At 36.5% G+C, this 25,903-nt stretch overlaps 1 protein-coding gene across 1 annotated transcript in view; it reads right to left on the bottom strand.

The window, feature by feature from the left end:
• Positions 1–25,628, bottom strand: part of LOC136828754 (isovaleryl-CoA dehydrogenase, mitochondrial) — a 39,956-nt gene extending 14,328 nt beyond the window's left edge. Inside the window, exons 1-5 of the mRNA XM_067086964.1 lie at positions 25,469–25,628; positions 10,959–11,226; positions 7,990–8,079; positions 7,266–7,487; positions 6,469–6,630 (exon numbers count right to left, since the gene is read on the bottom strand). Coding sequence (XP_066943065.1) covers positions 6,469–6,630; positions 7,266–7,487; positions 7,990–8,079; positions 10,959–11,114 — 630 coding nt within the window. The 5' untranslated portion in view covers positions 11,115–11,226; positions 25,469–25,628. The remainder of the gene's footprint in view (positions 1–6,468; positions 6,631–7,265; positions 7,488–7,989; positions 8,080–10,958; positions 11,227–25,468) is intronic.
• Between the last annotated feature and the right edge of the window lie 275 nt (positions 25,629–25,903).

The following is a 25,903-nucleotide window of genomic DNA, read 5'->3' as shown; positions in this document are numbered from 1 at the left end:
GATTTATGCAGTGAAACACAATTTTTGTCTATAAAATGATACTCTAAAGTATTTTTAATACGTTACATTTAACATTTTATGATAAGGAGAATGCAGTTTTGTCATTTTCAAATCAGGCAATTTTTTTTAATTTATCTGAATCAGAATGGATATCTAAATCCTTGCAGCTAATCTACTAGTAACCAGATGCCAAAATTTAAAAAAATTAGTATGTTAGTAGGTTTACTCAAGGATTTAGCCAAATTATTTGAAAGTTATGTTTTCTGATTATGGATTATTCAAGGAATTAGCAGAATTATTTGAAGGAATCATGTTCTCTGAGTTTTTGGTTTATTCAACAAATTAGCAGAATTATTTGAAAGAATTAGCAAGTTTTCTGAATTTTGGCTCATTGAAATAATTAGCAGCATTATTTGAAGGAATTATGACATAATTTTTTATGGAATTAAAAGAATTATTTGGAAGAATTGTAGAGTTTTCTGAATTTTGGTTAATTAAGGAATTAGCATAATTATTTGAAGGAATTATGAAGCTATCTGAATTTTGGTTTGTTTAAGGAATCAGCAGAATTATTTCTGAGACTTGGCAAGTTTTCTGCATTTTGGTTCATTAAGGAATTAGTAGAATTATTTGAAGGAATTATGAAGTTATCTTTATTTTGGTTTATTCAAGGAATTAGCAGAATTATTTCAAAGAATTAGCAAGGAATTAGCAGAATTATTTGAATGAATTGGTTAGTAAGTTTTTGGAATTTTGGTTAATTCAAATAATTAGCAGAATTATTTGAAGGAATTATAATATCTGAATTTTTGTAATTTTCATGAAATAAGCAGAACTATTTAAAGAAATTATGAAGTTTCCTGAATTTTGGTTTATTAAGGAATTAGCAGAATTATTTGAAATTATTATGAAGTTATCTTTATTTTGGTTTGTTAAGGAATTAACATAATTATTTAATGGAATTATGAAGTTAACTGAATTTTGCTTTATTCAAGAAATTAGCAAATTATTTGAAAAAATTAGTAAGTTTTCTGAATTTTGGTTTATTCAAATTAGTAAAATTATTTGAAGAAATTATGATGTAATTGGAATATTGGTAATTTTCAGAAATTAGCAGAAATATCTGAGGGAATTGTGAAGCTTTCTGAATATTGGTTTACTAAGGAATTAGTAGAATTATTTGAAAGTACATATTATGAAGTTATCTGAATTTGGTTTATTCAAGGGATTAGCAGAATTATTTGAATAAATTAGCAAGTTACCTGAATTTTTTTTATTCAAGGAATTAGAAGAATTATTTGAAAGAATGAGCAAGTTTTCTGAATTTTTTTTTATTCAAGGAATTAGCAGAATTATTTGAAAGACTTAGCATGTTATCTGAATTTTGATGTATTCAAGAAATTAGCAGAATCATTTGAAAGAATTAGCAAGTTATCTGAATTTTGATTTATTCAAGGAATTAGCGGAATTATTTAAAGTACAGTAATGATGTAGTTGTCTCAAGGAATTAGCAGAATTATTTAAAGTACAGTAATGATGTAGTTATCTGATTTTTGGTTTATTCAAGGATTAGCAGAATTATTTGAAAGCAGCAGCAAATTTTCTGAATATTTACAGAAAGTTTATGAGTGATTTCAAAAAGATGAATATGAAGCTTTGTACAAATACGCTATAATATTTGGCATCACTTTACGAAATATATCACTAGGATTGTATTTCTTTTCTATACGATATATATTACTTCGTTTGAGAAAAAATGTTATAGTATGAAAATTAGAAAATAATTATAACAAGTACAAAATGAAACTGCAAGAAAATTCCTTGTTTTACGCATGTTTTCAAGTATTTTGTCCGAATCACTATGAAATATTTCTTTATGTTTAGATATGAGCAGGTCTACCAACCTTATCAGGGTATCACATTTAAAGAGTTTTCTGCTAAAAAACGTTATTTTATGCAAATAAACATTGCTAAAAAACGTTATTTTATGCAAATAAAACATAAGTGGGTAGAGATTGGCACATTTCATGTTATCAGATTATCATCTGTTTGAAGATTCTTCTGTTACAAGAAAGATGTTATTTCAAGTTAGCAAAGAAGATATAATTATAAAAAAATATATAATTTATAACTTCCTTACTTAAACTAAATACAGTGTGCTTGACTAAAGGATGGTGAAATGCACTGAAGTATGAGGTTCAGTTGGCACGCCTGCAATGCCGAATGTTGAGTAGACCAGTTATGATGCAAAAATAACTCATTCATCTTAGATATTGCCCATTTTCTTTGTAATATCATAAAAAATGTCAAAATGAGATAGAATATTTTTACATCTATGAAGGAGTATTCAGATGTATCAAATACGGAAACTGGGAATACTGTTGTTTTTACAAAAGAGTAGTTTAATGGGAGTCACATAGGCCTAGAATAATGGTGAATGGTGACAACATATGAGAACGGAGTTAATGCTTTTGGGGGTTACTCTAAATATCACGATGTGAATTGCATTCATGAACTGAAACTGGCCAGAATAAACACTGTTGAATAGATGGAATAAACATAATTTACCGTTTTCTTCAATTATGTTCAAAAGGATCTATTGATTTATCTATTGATGTTGTCGTTTTTTTAATTATACAGTATTCGAAAGCATTTACTGGAGTTTTATGAGTTAATTGTTCTCTATTAAATGAAATTCTACAATGTTACAATTCAGTTGGACTTCTTACGCCCTATCAATATTATATACCAACCATTATTGATGTTAATAATAGTATTTTCATTTTCATGTTTTACCTCACCATGAAGAGTATAAACATTTTTTTCTCAAGGAGTGAACAATATAGTTGTCATGTATATGGCCTCAGAATTAGGCTAAAGGGACAATTCTAAGAGGCCATTCAACACTGTAATGAGCAATTATATATTTCCATACCGGCTGTAAAAGAATACATTACTGATTATGAAAATCTAACTGCATACAAATACTTAACAAAAATCATAATGTGTATTACAGGATACCCCGCTTTCACATATCAGGCAGGGATCAATAGACCAAGCAAAACATTTATAAGTTATATATAATATTCAACAGATTTCTAAATTTTTATTATGAAAAATAAACAAAATGTGAAAAATGGTTTTGTTTTTAGACACTATATGCATCCATATAGACCTACAAATTTTGAGTGCTACAATGACACCCTTTTCAGACCCCAAAAAATGGTGTGGGCAAAGTCACAAGAAAAAAATCCATACCACAGTTTAAAAAAAAAATAAGAAGCAAAAGAATGATAATTTAAATATCCTTTAAATGAATGCTATTTAGCTCGGCTACCAGGATACTGATTGCCAAATAATATCCATTTGCAAGTGACTCGTTTGTTTCAGATTAAGCCAGCTGGCACAGACTCTTTCATCCAGGACAACTCATAATTGAGTGACTGAGAAACTGTCGATCTCTTGCCATGGCACATCATGGGCCTGTGCTGCCCGGTAAATATTGTAGTTGCCTGATACCGCTTGCTGAATACTGCAATTTGCCTTTTGTCTGAAATATTAAGGGAACTGATACAATATTTCATAATCTAATTGTACCAGATCAAACTTATCCTTTACATCAGGCATCACTGAAAGTTCAGCATTATCTTAGGGTTAACAAAAATATTAATTTATCATTTTACTGTACTGTATATCCAGTTTTTTCATAGTACTATACTGTACTTTTTAATTAAAATACAAACCATTACAAAATTACTTCCTAATCCAAATTCTCCTAAGATTACTTGTAATTCCGAGTTCGAGGTCCAAGTCAATGAGGCTTCACTATTAAATTTGGAAAACTGAATCATGATTGTTTTTTAAATCTGGAACTCTTGTTCTGAGGGAGGTGGTTGTATGTCACATGTCGCATCAGCCCTATCTACAGCAGGGGACTGACCACCGGAAACGTGACAAGACTTCCTGCAAGGAGACATAGCAGATTTCTTCTTCCTCCACTAGCTAGTATTGGAAGAGGAAAGGGAGGAGGTGACAGCACTCATAGATGAAGATAAAGATGATGATGACAACTTCCTTCTCCTCTTCTTCCCAAGCGCAGCTGAGGTCAACACCAAAGAAGGTGAGTGTAGGAAGACCTTCCCTGAGATGTGGTCAGCAGCACCTAGGGACAAATCACCAATGAGATGTGGAGAGTAACCAAGGTGTTGTAGGCAGTCTGAGAGCCAATGGAGACCATGACCATCGAAGTTGGCACGGTCTCGGTAGAAGCAGTCACAGGGTATCCCTTCATTGCCTTCAGGTGGTTGATAAGGGACGAAATGTTAGGCTCACCTGAAATGGCCAGGGAGGGCCACAGCTCCCAGAGCCCCTCAGCCTCCACTACATCTGTAGTAAAAGTCGGGTTGGGTGAGAGCTCTTCCTTTGCTCCCGGAAAGAGCATCCTGCAGGGGTCACCTCCCTCTCACAATGAAGAGAGGCTCATGGTGAGAAACCAGACTGGATGTCTTCCTCCTCTCAGTGGCTCTCTACTGCATGAACAGTAGGAGTCAGCAAGGGAGAAACTGCTCCCTTGGGAGTAGCAACAGCGGGTAGAAGTCTGGCAGGTGGAAGGAAAGTACTGAAGAGGAGTTTTGGTACCACCAATGGCGTATACTGCAATCCGGTGACACCGGGGAGACCTTTTCTCTCTTCTTCTTACTAACAAACTTCTCCCACTGTTCTACCAGCCAGACATGCACTCAGAACAAGGCTGACTGACATCATACCTCCTGCATGAGGCACAAAAGGTGTAAGGGTTTACGCCGATAAAGGAGTGGAACCTAATACAAGGCCTGTCTTTCCCTAGACAGTGCCTGAAAACCTGAGGCTTCCTCTTCGAGGTGAGTCGTTTAAGTGATTGAGGGGTTTGTGTCGGCCACAGAGACGTCTGAACACGATGGCAGCTGGAAGCAACGTGGGGCGCATATCAACAGGTGGGTGGGGTTTCACCCCATCTGTCGATAGTTAATGACCTTGTCTGAAAGTTAAGCGGCCGTTCTAGCTCCTGTTCGCAAGCTAAATCCTAGGTAAAGAACGAAGCAGATATTTTTTTTTACTGACGTTCTTTGAAGCACAAATTCATTCCATTTTTGTCAAAAGTACTTACTTTTTATTGTAACCTTTACTTATTCACTCGATCATTCTAACACCCAACACCCAACAATGAAAAAAAATGTATGCCTAGGACAGCCATGTGTACGTCGTCAACACTCTAAGGATGATGGGAACTTAACAGGACTTCAAACTTTGGTTTGATAAGTTATCTAGATAAATAGTCCCTAAAGTACCAAATCTCGGAGCTATTATAATGATTTGTAATCTCATGAAAAAAATCATATAAATACTGTATGCAAAGTATTCTGGAAAAAAAAAAAAACACAACACTACTGCCATCATGTCATGTTTTAACTGAAACTTCCCCCCTTCCAGTCAATGCTGCAATGGTTGTTCCATTCACCTCCTGCCAGACTTGACAGCCCTATAGACAATATTTCAAGCTAAATATTATCAAAATTATTAAAATACTTTTCATTCGCACTTGCATAGCCAGATGTCTTTCTATTTACCTAAGAGATAAAATAATAATTATTTGAAGGCCAACATTTACTTGCCTTTGATCTGAGTAGACTGTTACAAGCTTGTCATTCGAGTGGTTATATCGCTACATAAATTGGCATGTTTATGATTTAAATAAGTGCGTGAGGGTTCTTTGTATATATAAGCATTCAGATGTATTACTGAAAAACAGTTTGCAACATTATCACAGTAAGCCTATATCGAAAACATTGATTTCAGAGAATCAAGAGCTAGCTAAGCGTACAGGCAGTCCCCAGTCAACGGGGTGGGGGGGGGGGTTCTGTTCCCAGCCAAGCACTGCTAACTGAAAATTGCCGATAATCATGAATAAATGGCATTTAAGACATCACAAGTGCCAATAAATCGCTTATCTGAGCCAGTAAGTGGTTAACAGCACCAATAAACCAGTTACTATTGTCGATACACTGCTTACTGATGCCAATAAACTGCTTACCGATGCCGATAAACCACTTACCAACGTCGAAAATCGCTTACCGTATCCGAAAATCTGGTTAATGATGTCATTACCCAAGCGCTGTAAAACCGGAACGCTGTTAACCAACGCTGCCAATAAGCGAGGACTGCCTATATTACCACATCTATGTAAAACTTATGTTTGTGAGTGGACAAATGGAATGAAATAGACTACAGAACATTTGTACACGTTTTTCGGGATAGAGCCAACATACATTGTGTCTTTAATGAGACACATTTTCATGAAATGATATTATAAGGAGTATTTCATGCTTAGCAAAAGTCAAAGAAGTTGGGTAAACAAGCTTGTGAAAAGGAAAATTTGCTGAATTACATAGCAACAAAAACACTAGCATTATTTATACAAACAGTACCTACCACAAGAACATCAGCATCTGGTCCATTAGTTATCCAGAACTTATTACCATTTAGTATATAATAGTCACCAACTTTATCAGCCTTTAGTTTCATAGAAACTACATCACTCCCTGAGCCTGGTTCTGACATAGCTAAGGCTCCCATGTGTTCACCAGTGCAGAGCTGAAAAGGAGAAACTGATATTGGGCGAAGTTTTGCATGATAGTTTCACTGAACAAGAATCTACTATTATACTGAATTTTAAGAGAAAATTATTGGGAACAAATATCACATGTCCAAATCTAAACTTCAAAGTTAGCTCCTCCTGAATAACAGTAAATAAAATGTAAATACTGAAAACTTACTTTTTCAAATTTTTGTCCGACAGCTCAGTTCTTACTTTATAATATTGCTGATTACAGAAACAGAACCAAAAGAAAGTATATGAGATACAATTATTTGAATATTTTATTATGAACAGAAAACACTCTAAAACTGTTGAGAGCTTGTGTAAAAAAGGTGTGATTAGAAGACTAAAATCTTTCTCTCAGGGTTGCATCAAACAGTATCATATCAAAATCTGGGTTAATTACAGTTTGTCTGGTTAAACAGCACTGGAAATTACTTGTAGTGTTATGCAATTGTTTTACTGTATATTATTGTCTGTATTGCTCTTACTACTACAAAATAAAAATTACCATCTTTTTCTTCTGCTCAGCTCAATCCCTAGTTGGGGTTGCTGTTCCTAAACCTAAAACCTAAACTCCTGTAAAACCATATGTTGCACTTAAAGTAAAGGGAACAGAAGAAAATATTACCTTTGGAAGATATTTTTCCTTCTGTTCTAGTGTTCCATTACGATTTATCTGATTTACACACAAGTTGGAATGAGCTCCATATGAAAGAGCAATACCACCGGCAGCCCGCGACAGCTCTTCCATGACAAGTACATGGTCAAAGTAGCCCATCCCAGAGCCACCATAATCTGGATCTGCAGTTATACCCAAAAGACCCATATGACCCATCTTTTTCCAAAATTCCTGAAAATTAATAAGAAAAACATTACGAGCTGTTTAAAGCAGCTCATGCAAAAGACCATTTTTATTTAATTTAATAATTGAACCCAAGATTTGTTTATTTATGACATATATACATGCACACCTTTGTATTGAATGTAGTATTCTTCCTTGGTTTTCCAATGACTTGATGGCAAATATTCAGTTCATTTTTTCACATTCATATGACATCAGTATTCACTACAATACCATTCACTTAAGTTAAAACTTTGAAATTATTAAAAAGTGGACATGACAAAAAAACCTGAATTTTGGCTTTCCTCTGTTGATACACATATAACTTTACATACAACTTAGTGCTAAAAGAACTACAGTGCTATACTGTGCACTGAGAAAGAATCTTAAAAGGCTTCAGGAAAAGTTAAGATGTACATGAAATGTAAAGGTATTAAAAAAGTGGAAACTGACTTCACTAACTACTCATCATACACAGCTTACATAATATTTTATTGCAAACTTCACTTACCCTAAGTTCTGAAAAGCTGTTTTCTTTATCAATTTCTGCAGCCTTGGGAGCCAGCTCTTTCTGAGCAAAGTCAAAGACAGTCTTCCGAAGCTGAAAAAGAAAAAAATTTTAATTTCTATGTACAGTCCTCTAAATACTGTAGTACAATCCTTATATCTATAACATTACAATACAGAAATCCCAAAATAAATCAAATTAAAAATTTCATGAATAGCCGGCCTGCCTCCCCTCCCAAGTTACAGCTTACACAGTCAAATCAATATATAGCATCCACGGATGTACAGCAACCAAACTCACTGAATCATTGTCAATATCAGTGCATTACATGCACTGTACTTATATAAATTGCTATTAGCTTGGGTTCAAAGTATAAAAGTACTGTATATAATGTACAACCATTGCAATTTACAGCAATGGCATATCAATGATTTTTGTTACATATCAATGATTTTTGTTATAGACTTTGTCACATTTCTTCTGTACAAAAGAACTCTGGAAACTATCACATACAATGACATGGCTGGTGTTTTAAAATTATTCTTATTTTGTTTATCTAGTGATGATATGCTTCATGACTGCTCTTCCTGCTGTAATCTTTGCTGCAACTTGACATAATGTGCAATGTTTTGCATGCCACTGTTCCTTCATTTGTATTTTATAGGCACATGTTGTGATGGCAGTGTTCTGACAATTCCACTCCAGTTCTGACGCTCAGTTGTTCTTTGGTCATGTCTTCGAGTAGGCTAAGCTTGTTCCAATTTTGTCTTCTCAAAGTCAAGAAAAGATGTAGCCTATCGTGTCAAGAAGAGAGTTTAGTGGTGTTCAATGGTAGTTCATCCTAGAACTGGTTAAATATCGTTTTTTCAGTTTGTTTTTGATGCGATTTCTATAATTTTATATTCCTTTGCATCATAAATGCTTGGTTAACATCCACATATATAATGAAAAAGGGGTACCCCTGCAAAAACCTATAGCCTACCTTTAGGGTAAGGTTAAGCAAGGTAGGATGTGGCACCTTAATTAAGTTAGGTTAGGGAGATTATGATTTTGTATATCCCTATTTTTCATTAATTTTCATTCTCCTTCTTACCCAAAAATCATGGTGTTCCATTGGGGAGCTCTGACAGTTATATTGGAAGCTCTACTGTATTAAATTAACCTTGCATTTCCCATGGAAATACCAAACTTGTCAGAAATACATTAAAAACTATTACAAAAACCAATGTTCACCAGATGTTTTCATTACTTAACCAACCATGTGGTTCCCTTTACTTAACATCTAACAAGTGGCATTACCATTGTAAATTTCAAAATCCTTTAATTTATCTGATCTGATTTTTCTGTCTCTTTAATCTCTTATGAGCCATGGAGCCATTCCATTCAGACGATGATGATGATGCTAATAAAAGAGTGCGTTAAATTTTGTGTTCTAGATAATCTAACAACCTGTGAAACTCCAAATTATTTTACATTACATTACACGGGGTTTACCAAGTCACAGTGAAATTTTGCAGGCTCCTAGTACCTCCAATCATTTTTATCCAAGATGCTTCAACTTACTGTGGTCCCCTTTCCCAATCTCTACACTCTCAGAACAAAATATAAAATTTTGACCAAAGGCCAAGCCCTGGGACCTATGAGGTCATTCAGCGCTGAAAGGGAAATTGAAAGTAAAAAGGTTTTAAAGGTGTAACAGGTGGAAAGTAAGATGGAAGAGACTATGAATGGAGGTAGAGTAAAAGGAATGAAAGGGGTTGCAGCTAGAGGCCAAAGGGATACCAAAAGCAACCTTAAGCAATGCCTCCAGTGCACCACGGGGCCTTGGCTACCAATTTCCATCTGTAACTGTGGCAAATAGTTAACTGGCCAACCACCTTCAAGGTAATATTTTATAATATTTTAATATTCGAGGAGGAGAAGCGGCATCAATACCACAGCCGCATATTTTAAGGTCCTGGTTGTTTTGGCCGTACGTCATCTAGGCCGTAACATCCAAACTGGCAAATGGCCGAAATGGGTGCACATACTACTTTGATCCCTGAGGGTCTAGTACTAAACACGGCGTCCCATGGAGCTTCCACCATGTCTTACGGCCTAAACTTCCTATGTTGTGATGGTCTAACAGGTTCACAGCTGAAAATAATACAGCCTCATCGTCTCGAACTCATATTTTACAGCATTGGGGAAAAAATGTACATCTTAGTTTAACCAGACCACTGAGCTGATTAACAGCTCTCCTAGGGCTGGCCCGAAGGGTTAGACTTATTTTACGTGGCTAAGAACCAACTGGTTACCTAGCAACAGGACCTACAGCTTATTGTGGAATCCAAACCACATAATAGTGAGAAATGAATTTCTATCACCAGAAATAAATTCCTCTAATTCTTCATTGGCCGGTCGGAGACTCGAACCCGGGCCTAGTGGAGTGCTAGCCGAGAACTCTACCGACTCGTCCGAGGAACTACACATTGGGGAGATATGGGATATTGCAAAGCCAGCATTCACATGGGATCTGGCATCCTAGGCTGAGATAGATTTGGGAATGGTTAGGTTAGTTGCATCCCTGCATTTAAGTGTATAATTCATGGCACCATAGATCAGATCACGAGGCATCTGTGTTACCCATTCCTTAACTTTTACCTAACTTAACCTACGATGCCGTGCCTTTGCCTGACTGGGGGAGGTGGTCTTGCCCAAATACCCGCTCCCACCCTTCCCAAAGTGAGCCAAGGCCATTCCACCTTCATACTACCAGAACTGAACATAAAAAAATTCCATTACTGTACAATTTTGAATTCAATTACGACTTGGTTTTCAGCATAAAGTAGGCCTGGGCTACGAAAAATTTAAAATGTAAAATTCAACAAGCCTATCTTATTTAATGATGTGACATCAAGTTTCAATGCTGGGAAATAATTCCGGGATCAAAACGATTCTGTACAGGTAACCTCTTGAGTAATTCAACTTACCTGACGCTGCTCTTCCGTGAGGCCAAAGACGGTGTCATCTATAGGGTAGTAAGCTCCATGGTTCCTTATTTGCGAGGTGACAGCCCCCGCATACCTTAAGGATAGTGTCTGACGGAGAGTATGTCCGATTTGGCGAGAAGCTAAAGGCCCGATCATTTCGAGTATGAGTAATTTCACATAAAAAAAGTTTCCAAGACCTTGGCTTAGCTCCCTTCAAGATTGTGTGCAGACTCAGCTGGGACTACTGTTCTACTGAACAGAATGTGTCCTGATGACGTAAATTGAGAAGTTTCGATTAAAAATTAATATTCTTAATTTAAATTGTATTTATTTATTCTACAGAATTTCGAAAAATTATTTAAAATTTTCCACTCGAATAATTAAAATGGTAAAGCGGAAAAGAAACATTCTATTGTCCAAGCAATAACATTATATTGTTCTAATATCCACATTAGTGGTAGTGTTATTTCACTAATTTAATTATTTGTGTAAAAAATAACATGATATTATCAGATTCATTCACTCAAGTCAAGAATTTTTCAGCAAATATACAGGATGCCGTTTACAGTCTAATTCTAGGCGCACAGGGTAGACTTTCAAGCAGGTACTCTATTACGCAATGAATATTATGTATTGACATCGCCGGTTGTTTTCTGTCATCATAATCATCATCATTGTTTATTTTTGGTGGTTCTCATTTGATCCATCCGGAGAACTCCATTTCAAATTTTAATATTCATTAAAGGCAGTTCCTTTAATATCCCTGAAATTTATTTACAATTAAAACAGTGGTCGTGCTGCGGGAACAAACTATGCAATACGTAACCACCAAGAGGTTCTAGTTGAGGCTGAAGCAGGTGACAGGTAAATTTTATATAAATTACCAAGTTACAGAATTTAGTTGCAACCTTACTTTCTAATTAAGAAAGAGGCGCCATGACAAAAACAGTTGTAGATCATTCTTTAAGAAAGCTTAAGACAAGACTAATAATTTGTTCAAGGTGAATATTTGTACCAATTGCAAAAAAATAAAAGTTACACCCTGGTGAAAACTTGTTAGCATTTATCCAGCACCAAAACTCAGTCGTGTTTTCTAAGGAGAAACGATAGGCAACATTGCAATTGAGGACATCAACCATTTTTGGAAGAAAACTGATACCGAAAATTTCTCTTTAAACACAATTAGAAATGAAAATATTTAAACACTATAATCACTTTTGGGTCAGAGTTCACAATGCTGTAACTTTTACAACTTTTTATGCAATGGGTTGAGGTACACTCCCTCTCATTTTCTCAAATCAGACATCACTAGTTGAGTTTCAAGGGTCTTAGTTGCAGACTTTTCCATTAACTCTGATGAAGCCTATGCTATATGCAATGCTGCAACTATTATAGTGGTTGTTAAAATATTTTTCAGATATACACACATACGCACACACATATACATATATATGAATAAATATATATATATATATATATATATATATATATATATATATATATATATATATGTATGTATATATATATATATATATATATATATATATATATATATATATATATATATATATATATATATATATATATATATGACTGTTGTCAGAATCTTGGAGATGCTCTTACTGATATATTTCCTTTTCCGAGATAAGAATCAGGTTAATGTATTTATCATTTAAGTTAACAAAATATGATTTAGGTGAATAAATTTCAACAATCGACTAGCTTTCTCATTCCAGTCCACTAGAGATCTCTATTTGACATATAAATGAATAAAAACATGTTGTTGATAACCAGCTTTGATGTATACACACACACACACACACACAAACACACACACACACACACACACACACACACACACACACATATATATATATATATATATATATATATATATATATATATATATATATATATATATATATAGAGAGAGAGAGAGAGAGAGAGAGAGAGAGAGAGAGAGAGAGAGAGAGAGAACTTGATCGAACTTGGCATTCTCTTCTTGCTCGAATTACACACTCTCGCCTCTTGCTCGAATTGCACACTCTCTCCTCTTACTTGTATTTGCTCAGATTTGGTATTCTCCTCTTGCTCTAACTTGGCATTCTTGCTTTGTCCGAATTTGGTATTCTCCTCTTGTTCGAATTTAGCATTCTCCTCTTGCTCGAATTTGGCATTCTCCTCTTGCTCGAATTTGGCATTCTCCTCTTGCTCGAATTTGACATTCTCCTCTTGCTCGAATTTGGCATTCTCCTCTTGCTCGAATTTGGCATTCTCCTCTTACTTGAATTTGGCATTCTCCTCTTGCTCGAATTTAGCATTCTCCTCTTGCTCGAATTTGGCATTCTCCTCTTGCTCGAATTTGGCATTGTCACTTTGCTCGAATTATGCACTCTCTCCTTTTGCTCGAACTTGACATTCTCCTCTTACTTGAATTTGGCATTCTCCTCCTACTTGAATTTGGCATTCTCCTCTTGCTCTAACTTGGCATTCTTGCTTTGTCCAAATTTGGCACTTTCTTCTTGCTCTAACTTGGCATTCTCGTTTTGCTCGAATTTGGCATCCTCTTCTTACTTCAATTTGGCATTCTCCTCTTGCTCTAACTTGGCATTCTCGCTTTGCTCGAATTTGGCATCCTCTTCTCACTTGAATTTGGCATTCTCCTCTTGCTCTAACTTGGCATTCTCGCTTTGCTCGAATTTGGCATCCTTTTCTCACTTTAATTTGGCATTCTCCTCTTGCTCTAACTTAGCATTCTTGCTTTGCCCAAATTTGCCATTCTCTTCTTGCTCTAACTTGGCATTCTCGCTTTGTCTGAATTTGGCATTTTCCTCTTACTTGAATTTGGCATTCTCCTCTTGCTCTAACTTGGCGTTCTTGCTTTATCTGAATTTGGCATTCTCCTCTTGCTCTAACTTGGTGTTCTTGCTTTATCTGAATTTGGCATTCTCTTCTTGCTCTAACTTGGCGTTCTTGCTTTATCTGAATTTGGCATTCTCTTCTTGCTCTAACTTGGCATTCTCGCTTTGTCTGAATTTGGCCTTTTCCCTCTTACTTGAATTTGGCATTCTCCTCTTGCTCTAACTTGGCGTTCTTGCTTTATCTGAATTTGGCATTCTCCTCTTGCTCTAACTTGGCGTTCTTGCTTTATCTGAATTTGGCATTCTCCTCTTGCTCTAACTTGGCGTTCTTGCTTTATCTGAATTTGGCATTCTCTTCTTGCTCTAACTTGGCGTTCTTTCTTTATCTGAATTTGGCATTCTCTTCTTGCTCTAGCTTGGCATTCTCGCTTTGTCTGAATTTGGCCTTTTCCCTCTTACTTGAATTTGGCATTCTCCTCTTGCCCTAACTTGGCATTCTTGCTTTGTCTGAATTTGGCATTTTCCTCTCGCTCTAACTTGGCATTCTCACTTTGCTCGAATTTGGCATTCTCCTCTCACTCGAATTTGGCATTCTCCTCTCACTCGAATTTGGCATTCTCCTCTCACTCGAATTTGGCACTCTCCTCATACGTGAATCTGGTACTCCCCTCTTACCCTAATTAGAACACTAACCTTGTTGGAAGTTGGCACTCTCCTCTTGTTCGAACTTGGCATTCTTCCCTTGCTTGAGTTTTGCACTCTTTCCTCTTATTCAAATATGGCACTCCCTTCTTGCTCGAATTTGGCATTTTCTTCTTGCTCGAATTTGGCATTCTTATCTTGCTCGAATTTGGCATTCTTGCTTTGCTCAAATTTGGCATTCTTGCTTTGCTCAAATTTGGCATCCTCTTCTCACTTGAATTTGGCATTCTCCTCTTGCTCGAATTTGGCATTCTCCTCGTGTTCGAATTTGGCATTCTCATCTTGCTCGAATTTGGCATTCTCCTCTTGTTCGAATTTGGCATTCTCATCTTGCTCGAATTTGGCATTCTCCTCTTGTTCGAATTTGGCATTCTCCTCTTGCCCGAATTTGGCACTCTCTCCTCTTACTTGAATTTGGCACTCTCCTCTTGCTCGAATTTTCCACACCCTCCTCTTACTCGAATTTGACATTTTCCTCTTGCTCGAATTTCGCCCCCTCTCCTCTTACTCGAATTTGGCACTTTCCTCTCGCTCGAATTTCGTACTCTCTCCTCTTGCTTGTGAGTGTCTGAGGGTCTGTTTTGGTCTGCCCTTGCCACAACACGCACTCAAAAGGCCACAGCAAATAGCACTGGTGGGATTCTACCCCTTCCCTAATGCTCTTCCTGTGTTGCCACACTTGGGTCAACAATGGCGGCACTGCTCATCCATTTAGCTTGAGGAAATACGTGAATCTCTCTCTCTCTCTCTCTCTCTCTCTCTCTCTCTAGCTGAGTCCGACAACTAACCATTTTCGCAATTTTCCGGTTTTTTATTTTTGGTAATGTACAAAAAAGTTTGTTACAATTGTGACCTTTCTGTCGAGTAAATCATCCGAATCCAGACGTCCACACCGGGGCTCTTATTGATTTCAAGATCTTACTATTACTCAGGGGTCACCATTTTGTACAGGCTCGTTCTGGCATAGGAAAAGCTTAGTCTTGTAGCAATCAGTAAACCAGTCACCTATGCCAGACATATGATCAGAACGAGGTCACGTTAACCACCTGCTACGGACATCAGAATTTCTTCGTTTGGTTCTCCCTTTGGATCTGGCTTTATAGTGACAAGCATATCCGAAAAGTGTGGAGAAAGCGAGAAGTTACGAGGGAATTGTGGTTATTACAATTACGAATACAAACAAATACACACGCACATGTACACACACACACACACACACACACATATATATATATATATATATATATATATATATATATATATATATATATATATATATATATATATATATATACTGTATACAATATACATATTGCCCATTTAAATTTATAGTAACCTCCATTATCTTTCCACTACCAAAATAAGCAACATTTATTTCTGTCACTCATTCATTCCTCTGGAATCTTTCTGTCATTCAGATTTGATTTACACAATTTGATCAGTCAAACAATCATCCTATTAACACCATACCATATAGCATCTAATTCACAGTTCAATCTACCCTTGTTTCCCCTCTCCATCCACTTAATTGCCTTCCCTACATTCTTTACAGTCCCTTTCACAAAATTACACTGGCTGTTCCACTCATACATGATTCAGATCTCTCCCTCACCCATCGCCCCCATTTAACACCTCTCATATACTCACTCCATCGAGACTGGACTATGTCTTCTTTAGACTTGAGACAAAATCATTATTAGTGTGTCTATATGCAATTAATTCTCCTAGAAGTACTTGATCAGATATTGATCCCCAAACTTAGGCAGATGATCCGGTGCTAACTGCAGTGATGGTGGAAATGTTTGAAAGGTTGAAGAGTGGAATGGAGAGAATAGGACTATAGCCAACGCAAACAAATCCAAGCTTGTGGTGACTGGAAATAAGCAAAAGAAAAATTACAGTAAGGAAAGTGGCCATGTGGTTAATGTTGAGGTTTCGGGGTGAACTTTGTACTAGGTTGATCACTCATTAAGTGCGACGCCGCTTAAGAATGGCGCTGGTTGTTTTGTCATGAAGCCAATCCAAGTCGTAACCCGATCGATTTCGAAACCGAAAAAGGAAACTTTTGCTGTACCAAACGTCTGGTTCTGCATGACTGAAAATCGACGCAGGGCCAGCTGAATACATCCCAGCAAGTAAACAAATTCAAAAGGCCAATCTGCACGTCTGAGATAACCGCAAAAATCTATAAGGGAGAAAAGCCACGTGAACTGGGTGCCAAGTCATGAGAGTAATTAGGTCATGGGCTTTCTACAGCTATTCCCTCGAGCCATAAATTCCCATTGCCGTAAACACCAGGGTGATCGCTATGCCATATCTCCTCAACGAACTCGCACGTATAATCATAACACTACAGTATATCACAGTTGCAACACATAGTAAATACATTCACAAGCTTAATTAAAGTGATCATTTGTGAATTCGAAACATTAAATTTGTTATAATTTTGAATGAATTAACCACAAAAACTCATAAATACTTATTTTACTCTACCTTAGAAATAGCTTACGCCCAAAGGGAACTAAATACACAATTGCCCCTACCCTGGCCAAGTGGCTCCAGGTGTTAAAAGCCCACCGATTCCCAGTCTTTCTTGGATGGTGTTGCAACCTCCATCAGCCGACTAACTGCCAGGGGAACAATTCACTGTTTGACTCAATAAAGGCCTAATATATCCTTTGACAGACGAAAGCTATAAATGTATATATTTCAAGTGGGGATGGCAACTTTTTCTTTATGTCATCAACGGAAAGCGCACCACGTAACAACAATGATAACAAGAAAATAGTGAAAAGAGGGTAACTCAAAAGAATAAATGAGGGTCAGGAGCAAAAGAGGAAATAAGAAATGAGTGCAGCGGCCTGATAGAAGTTTAATTGAAATATATGAACCTCTTCGTTGGCAGAATTTCCTTCCTAGAACGAATTCCCGGTCGCCTTTTCCAAGAAACTGTGTCATTTGATCTTTCCTGCAATATTCTCGATTCCTTTTCCTTTTTTGTGAGATGGGTGACTGAAGGCTTCTGAAAACAGAGTGAGATAAGCTGTTACCAACTTCATTTTTGAAAAAGAATGATTTTACAAGGTTATTTTGTCGTACATCCCTCTGATTGTTAGTTATAGATAGAATAAATATGCGAAATATGGTATAATGTTCTTTCTTTCATTTATCAGCACCATGTCTTCAGCTAAAACGATCTTTATTACGGTTGCATCATTCGGAATGAAAGACACCCTTCTCTCGTAGATATATGCATATCTTTGTAACATTCGTATACGTGCAGTAGATACTACATTAGACGACATAAAGATGCATATGTGCACATACTACGAGTCATGCATATCTTTGGATGTGTGCCTTTTAGTTAGTTGTGCTACTTATTTGGAATACCTCTGTCTTTGTTCTACTTATAGGAATACCCGTCTTGGTTCGTGCCTGCTGGGTCATCCCAGAGCAACATTTAGTTGGGGACCATGCATCAATTGTCCCTAAACCTCAGACCTTTGGCATAGCATCTGCGCTACGGCGTTCCATTCTTGGTTTCGAGTTCCTTACTCGCAGGTGCATTTTCTTTTGGTTCCGTAGCAGTATAATAAAAAGATTCAGTAATAATGGCTCCAAAACCCTTCTATTATCTGTATCAATACAACAAACAAATAAAAGTATTGTTGATTTAATCCCAGATCTACATACTTTTGACCCCATTCTGCACATGTTCCAAGGAGATTTTAAAAAGTATCTGAATACTTTCATCAATTCCTGCTTATTCCCTTCGGCTCTTCTTGATTAATCCTGTATCCGGATCAGTCCTTGGCAAGATAGCACATCCTCATGTGAAGATCAGTCTTCTGTGTAATAACTCTTGTATGCATTAAGAATGTTTTATGCTCTTATATATATATATATATATATATATATATATATATATATATATATATATATATATATATATATATATTTTGTGGATCCGAGCCTTCTTTGTAATCTACTTTTCATTGTATGTGCTGTGCTTGAGAATATCTTAGAGTGATACTCGGAAGATCTTGTACATCCGTCGGTTCACTTTCCTCATGGCCATATACTAATTTTTTTATACCATGTCGTAATTCCCATGATACACACACGCACATACACACAAACACACGCACGCACACACACACACATATATGTATACCACGGATATTGCAACATTATATAAGAAGTAAAATATATATCAGTATATATACATATATATATATATATATATATATATATATATATATATATATATATATATATATATATATATATATATATATATATATGTGTGTGTGTGTGTGTATACACTGTGTGTTGTTTGTGTGTATGTGTGCGTGTGTGTATCGTGGGAATTACAACATGGTATGAAAAAAAAATTAGTATATGGCCACGAGGAAAGTGAACCAACGGAATGCAAGATATTCTGAATATCACTCTAAGATATTCTCAAACATAACACATACAATGGAAAATAGATTACAAGGAAGACTCGGATTCACATGCGCGCAAAAAAAAAAAAAAAAAAAATATAAGAGTATAAAACATTCTTAATGCATACAAGAGTTATTTCACTGAAGACTGATCTTCATATGAGGATGTGCTCTCTTGCCAAGGATTACTCCGGATACTGGATTAACCAAGAAGAGCCTAAGGGAATAAGCAGGAATTGCTGAAAGTATTTAGATACTTATAAAAATCTCCTTGGAACATGTGCAGAATGGGGTCAAAAGTATGTAGATCTGGGATTAAATCAACAATAATTTTACGAGTTTTTATCATGGCAAACGTCCATAAAATGCTCACCTGACGTAGCTTTAAAATGTACCTAATCCTGGTCTCCCAGGGCGTTCACAGCTAAAGAGACACCTTTGGCATAGAGACGCCCCGAAAGATGTTGCTATGAGACATACTTGTAGACATACCTGTAGAATGGCTCCACCTCTCTGGGGGTTTGGGATTACCTCGTCGAGGCCCTAGAGAGAGAGAGAGAGAGAGAGAGAGAGAGAGAGAGAGAGAGAGAGAGAGAGAGAGAGAGAGAGTCTTCAAAACACTGACGTAGAGGACCAGGTGCACCGTCAAGTCAGAAAATATTAAATTTGTTTTTTTTATGAATTCTTTTAACTTGTCGGTCTCACGGAAATCTTTGCTTCATTCGCATTGGTTTATAGGGAAATCTATTTGTGTTCATGTGATGTGCTGAAGCTAAGTTATGGCCAGGAAGTTGTCCATATTCAAAAGCACATCTTGGAAAAGATTAGCACGCGATTTTAATGGCACCGAATTTTGATTTTGGTATCTTGTAATCATCCGTATTAATTTTAGTATCATCGGGAGCTTTAATTATAATTGACAGTAGAGGAACAAAGTAAAAATAAATTTTAAGGAAGAAGAAGAAGAAGAAGAAGAAGAAGAAGAAGAAGAAGAAGAAGAAGAAGAAGAAGAAGAACTTGAGGAGCTTTCATTTGCTTACAGGAGCTTTTCTCCAGGGAATGAGTTTATGCGTCACGCAAGTCACAACCTACCGAGTTGACGAGGCATTGCGGTGAGTCTAGAGGAAAACTGAACTCGACTCAGGTAAGAAGTTTTCCCTCAACGTAAATAAAGTCGCTCCTTATATACCTTTTCAGCTGGGTTCGGGATTAGTGCACCTAAATTGATTGGGATGTGCACTCTTTAACCATTCCTTTTCATTTTACTGGCTCCAAGGTCTAGACTCTAGACCATGGCTAGCTCTGTCTGTTTCTACATCGAAAGAAAACCTAATTATTTTGGGGGACTGATGAATCTCAGGAGAATAGTTATATCTGTGCCGTTTTGTCTGTCTGCCTGTCATTTCACCTCAATCGTCGACAAACAACTGTCGACTAAAAACCTGGTACATAACTGAATTATTTTAACCACTGTACAGAATGGAGAAGTTCATGAGAACTAGTATTTTGTGATACTGTATTTAAGTTTTCAAATGAGATATTTTTATTGAATAATTTCAGACAATGTTTCACTTATAGCGACTGTATGTTTATGTGGGTTGGGTCAACTTAATTTTCAGCAGCTATGTAGTCACAGTAATGATTTTATCTAGTATTTTTTTTATGATGGTGAAGCTTTTCTTTATTTGGTCTTGAATGTTAATTATTCTTTCTTGTGTGAAGGTTCTCTTTCTACTTGGTGGTCCATACTTCCTTTTTGATTTTTACCATGAATATATATATATATATATATATATATATATATATATATATATATATATATATATATATATATATATATATATATATATATGTGTGTGTGTGTGTGTGTGTGTGTGTGTGTGTGTAAGCACACACACAAACGTTCAGTTTGAGAAGAAAGTTGAGATCTGAGAAGTTTCAGTGATTCTTATGCGTCTTTATCTTTTCATCTCGAGGAAAAATTTGGTATCTTAAAACCGTTTATGTTGAAGTTTTGCAACAAAGGGCTTTTTAAATACTATGTAAATGTCCAAGTCGACATCACTGGCAACTTAAATGACAGAAAAAAAGTGTCAGAAAAAAACTTGAAAAAAAAGAGAAAAAACTCTTCCCGGTTATGCTTTCCAATTCCCATTATGGCGCAAGAGAAAAAGGAAATGGCTGTCGCCGTTTTAAAACATTTTATTTCCCCCCAAGACATTCTGTGCTATTGTTTCTGCTTCATGGCGATTTTACCATTAACAGGAAAAATATCTTTTGGAGGCTAGCTTTCTGCTGCTGCTGCTGCTGCTGCTGCGTGATATTTTCAGCCTCGCTGCGACCAGAAGGTTGGAAAGAAATGGTCGCTGCTTTTCGTTTGCTGGTCCCTGTTTCGTTCTCTCGTTGCTGGGCTTCGCTGCGGCTCTTGTTGCTTCTTTCATCTGGCAAATCTCTTATTGGCGGATAGCACACAACCGTACAACCATAGTGGACAAGACTGATCGTTGGTTGCTACTGGTTGACACGTTGAATATTGGTAAAGGTGTCACTTGGCCACAGCATTTTTCTCAGCAAAGAACTGTCTCAAATGACTTCATTTGACAAACACACACACACACATATATGTATATATATATATATATATATATATATATATATATATATATATATATATATATATATATATACATCTATACAAATATTGTTTCTTTGTGTGTATGTACGGTATGCCCCTCTTCTGCCAAACGGTTGCGTCTATAAAGCTGCAAATTAGTAAAATGTGACAAATTTTTCAGGAATAATTTGCGATCCATTACAGTGAAGTCAAGATCAACTTGAAGGTCATACTTAGAGGTCAAAGGTTAAGTTGAAATTTGACATAAGTTCAAAACTTATGTCTCATGTAATCCACCATTAAAGACGGTGTTCAGAGTGAAGTCATGGTCAAAGTCAAGGTCAAACTTTGAGGTCAAATGTCAGTTAAATACTTGACCTTGGCTATGACTTGCAGCCAACACAACATTGAGATTCCATATTTGTTATTCATAGTCTACATTGACTGAGTGAAGTTAGAAAATATTAATTAGAAATAAGAGATGATAATCTGACTAATTTACCTGGAGCTGAAGCAAAGCTGATTGTGCCATAAATGAATTCATGGTTTTTGAAGTGGATGAACTATGTAACGCAAATATCTCCAAGTATGTACAACAACGTTTATAGAAAATTAATTTTTTTGCTTTCAAAGAGAGAGAGAGAGAGAGAGAGAGAGAGAGAGAGAGAGAGAGAGAGAGAGAGAGAGAGAGAGAGAGACGGAACCTTATAAAACAACTCCTAAAAAACTCAGGATATAAAACCTCTTTTCAACGATAAAATCCAAGGGGACCTTAGCCAATCAAGAAAACGCATACAAATCCAGCCATTATTTCAAGAACAAAAGTCATACAGACGGAGGAAGTGCCCCGTGACTCTCACACATCCATACACACGCTCACACGCGCTTGAATCTCGCCCTCATAAAGAAGTCTACACACACAAACGCACGAGGGTATATCTAAACTTTGGACATTTGACCAAAAGAGTTGGGTTCTTCTGATGACTCTGAGAGACGCAGAGATGCTTTGATTGGATGTGTCCTTTCCGTCTCGGTCTGTAGAGAGAGAGAGAGAGAGAGAGAGAGAGAGAGAGAGAGAGAGAGAGAGAGAGAGTTGACCTCTTCCGGCCAGGACTGATAAGGGCGGCAGAGAGGACGAACGTCCATTTCCTACGAGACGCCCAAAGAAGAAGATTTACCCGCCACTCGCTATCCAAAAGGGCAATCAAGTTTTTGTGACGAGGAGGAAGTGGAAGAAAGAAGGTAATTTCTAGACAGTATTAAGAGATATACGGAAAAGGAAAATGGAAGAAAGATATGGTACATGAGAGAGAGAGAGAGAGAGAGAGAGAGAGAGAGAGAGAGAGAGAGAGAGTAATGGAATTCTTGGAATGCGAAATGCGAAAATGATACCTCTGTCTGCTAAGAATTTGCTGGCGTTTTCCAGTGTCATCGTTTTCTTTCAGAGCAGATAAACGGCCTTCGTTTCTCTTTACTAATGAGTTCATGCAACTTCAAAAGGTCTGAAATTCAATCGCATCTGTACTTGTACTCCGCCAACCCTGATTTCAAATGTTTTTAAGGATTGATACTGCGTCGAAAGAGAAAATCCTTCCCAGTCTTTTTTATCAATGTCGGAGAATTCGCAAGATTCTTTGTCTAGATATCATATAAAAAATATTACATGCATTCGTCACTCACTTCTTTCAGAAGGGGCTTCAAATACCTAACCAATTTCTTGAACTTAAGTCTTGAAAATACATACCCATTTTGCTTTTGAAGGGTTATTAGATTTTCAGTCTAGCATTGGAATGTTTCTTGTAAAACTGCATTTATTCGTTAAAAAAAAACTTAAATTAGTATCCCTTTTTTCTATACTACTGACTTTTTAAAAGAATGTTTTCAAAGGCATTTTTAAAATTCTCTCAGTCATTTCATATCACAATCAAGAATTGTTTCTTTGAAGGATTATGAAAAAATCTTACTATCTCTGTAAATCTCTTCATATCATCTTGATTTTCTTTGAAATTTGGAAAATTGAATACATTCCTGACCATCAGATGGAAAAAATACCTGCTTGTTAAAAACACGAAATTAATTTTGCAAGACACGTGATGGAAATAGAACCAACTTCGCTTAAGACTTCTTCCAGACTGGTCCTTTATCAGAACAATATAATGTATAATAGAAAGACTTGGTACAGAACTTGCAGTTACTTAAAGCTTACCTTGCCATATCATGAACTAACAAGTTTTGCTGGCAGTTTAAAAACATAAGTACCAGAAATGTAAGCATATCAAAATACTTGAACCTACTATTCAATAGTGTCAAAATGGTAATATAATTGTGTATTATAATTCCACTGAAATGTTCTTAGAAAGCCAAAGATGAACCTATGGATTTAGGAAAGAGCTCACTTCACTTTCGAAAGATTTCGTGGAAGATGACTCTCAGATATGCAAATCATCGACGAGTGAGTCCTTGTAAAGAGCGTTTGGAAAATGCCTCCGTTCTAGATTCAACTGGCGGGAAAAGGGGGTCATACATTTCCTCTGCTGCGGGAACGTTTCTGGGAATCTGGCATAAAAAGAAAAGCAGCATTTCCTCTCTTCCCCTTAGTAACTCATGCAATGCTGCCTTATCTTTTTCAAAAGATAGTGGATAATAACAGGGTTTATCGCTCAATTTCAATAAAATGCAGCAAAAGATTTGATAACTTCTGTAAATATATAAAAAAGGGCCTCTTACCACTGATAAGATTTGAATACAAGGTTTAGAATGATATGAAATTCTCACTTGCTACATTCTTGTTCTTGTTAAACTCAAAGAGGCTGAAGTACCATAGTGATAAAAACGCATAAACACTTGAATAATACATCACAACAGATGGATAACAGCGTTTTTCACATTTTTCTATGTATTTATTGAGTACCTATATAATTTGTAACATTTTCTGCATTTTGTCCCAGTTAGTTAAAATAAATTTGTAGAGGAAATAAGGTATGTCCTTTGTTGATAAAGTAACACATTAATAAAGAAATCGTTTATGGAATAAGTATGAAATTGAGGTTAAATAATTTATTTTGGATGGCACTGACTTACAAACGAGTACCACTCTGGAGAGGCGCAAAGTCACGTTGTCTTCCATGACGTAATTTCATTATTGCGGAACCTACTCGGCTGCTTTCTATTTTCTTTTAATTTTTTTAATTCCAGTAGTGTCTTAGAAGAATGCCAATCGACTCTTCTTGACAAATAAATTGGTCCACCATTTCTTGTGAGCAACAAACGACTCTAACTCTATAAGAAGTCAACAAATAGGCGAGGACAGCTACATAAACTTTAAAGAATGCAACGTCCTCTGGTACGCAACCTGAGGTTCTTAAGAAAAGTGAAGATCATTGCAATCATAGAATGACAAGTAAAACTTCGCTGTATTAAGAAATGAGCCGCAGCTATGAAGTATCACGTAGCATGTTTTCAGTACAGAGGGTTCAAACAGAACAACGCAGTTACCACAAAGGAAGATTTGCAGGTTATTTTTCTTGTAGCATAACCAAACGTTCAGAAGAAAGGGAAGGACTCGTATGTAGAAAACGCGAGAGTATGCAGCTTTGGTTAACGATAGTCGTGGCCTGTCTCCTCTGATAATAATAGGTGGGGTATAGTGTCGTTAGTAGGCTTTTCTTTGCTTTTACTGTGTTGTATTATTCCACTTCTCTCTTAATGCACGCCTCAGTCATTAAACCTGCCATAAACGAAGGCTCGATTACTATAGGCAGATACGAACTAGCGTTTGTATGCATTGCCACATTCACCTTTGACATTCATGTAACTCTCCACATTTGTGAGTTTGTTGCAAACAAAAATATGGACAGAAAATAACTGGACATCGAGTACTCCTACTTGCTTGGCTCATCTGTTCATCCCCATAGGACTCCTTTAACATTCCATAAGCTTCTTGTTTGGTTTTCTAAAGTTTAACACAAAATTTGATGGCGTAATGCTGCTCCATGTTTCCCTGCATTTTGATAAGTGTTCACAGATCGGCAAACCGGATCAGACTGGTTCCACCACGTTCACCGCTGCACTCAGACCTACAAATATAGAAAGTTGCCAGTTTGTCATTTTATAGAATATATGTATGTGTACTTCACCATGAAGTAGTATTTTGATAAAATCATATATATAAACAAATAGTTACCTCGAGGGAAAACCCGTGGCTACGCCACCTATCTGTCAGTAGAATTCACACCCCAGGGGCTGAGAGGCCGTTCATATATTGGGTGTAGTGGCCCAGGACGGAGTTAGCCCCCCTTCTTCAACCACTCGACCCACTAC

Source organism: Macrobrachium rosenbergii, chromosome 43 (assembly GCF_040412425.1).
Source record: "Macrobrachium rosenbergii isolate ZJJX-2024 chromosome 43, ASM4041242v1, whole genome shotgun sequence".
Lineage (NCBI taxonomy): Eukaryota > Metazoa > Arthropoda > Malacostraca > Decapoda > Palaemonidae > Macrobrachium > Macrobrachium rosenbergii.
This window is presented reverse-complemented; position numbering and strand designations above follow the sequence as displayed.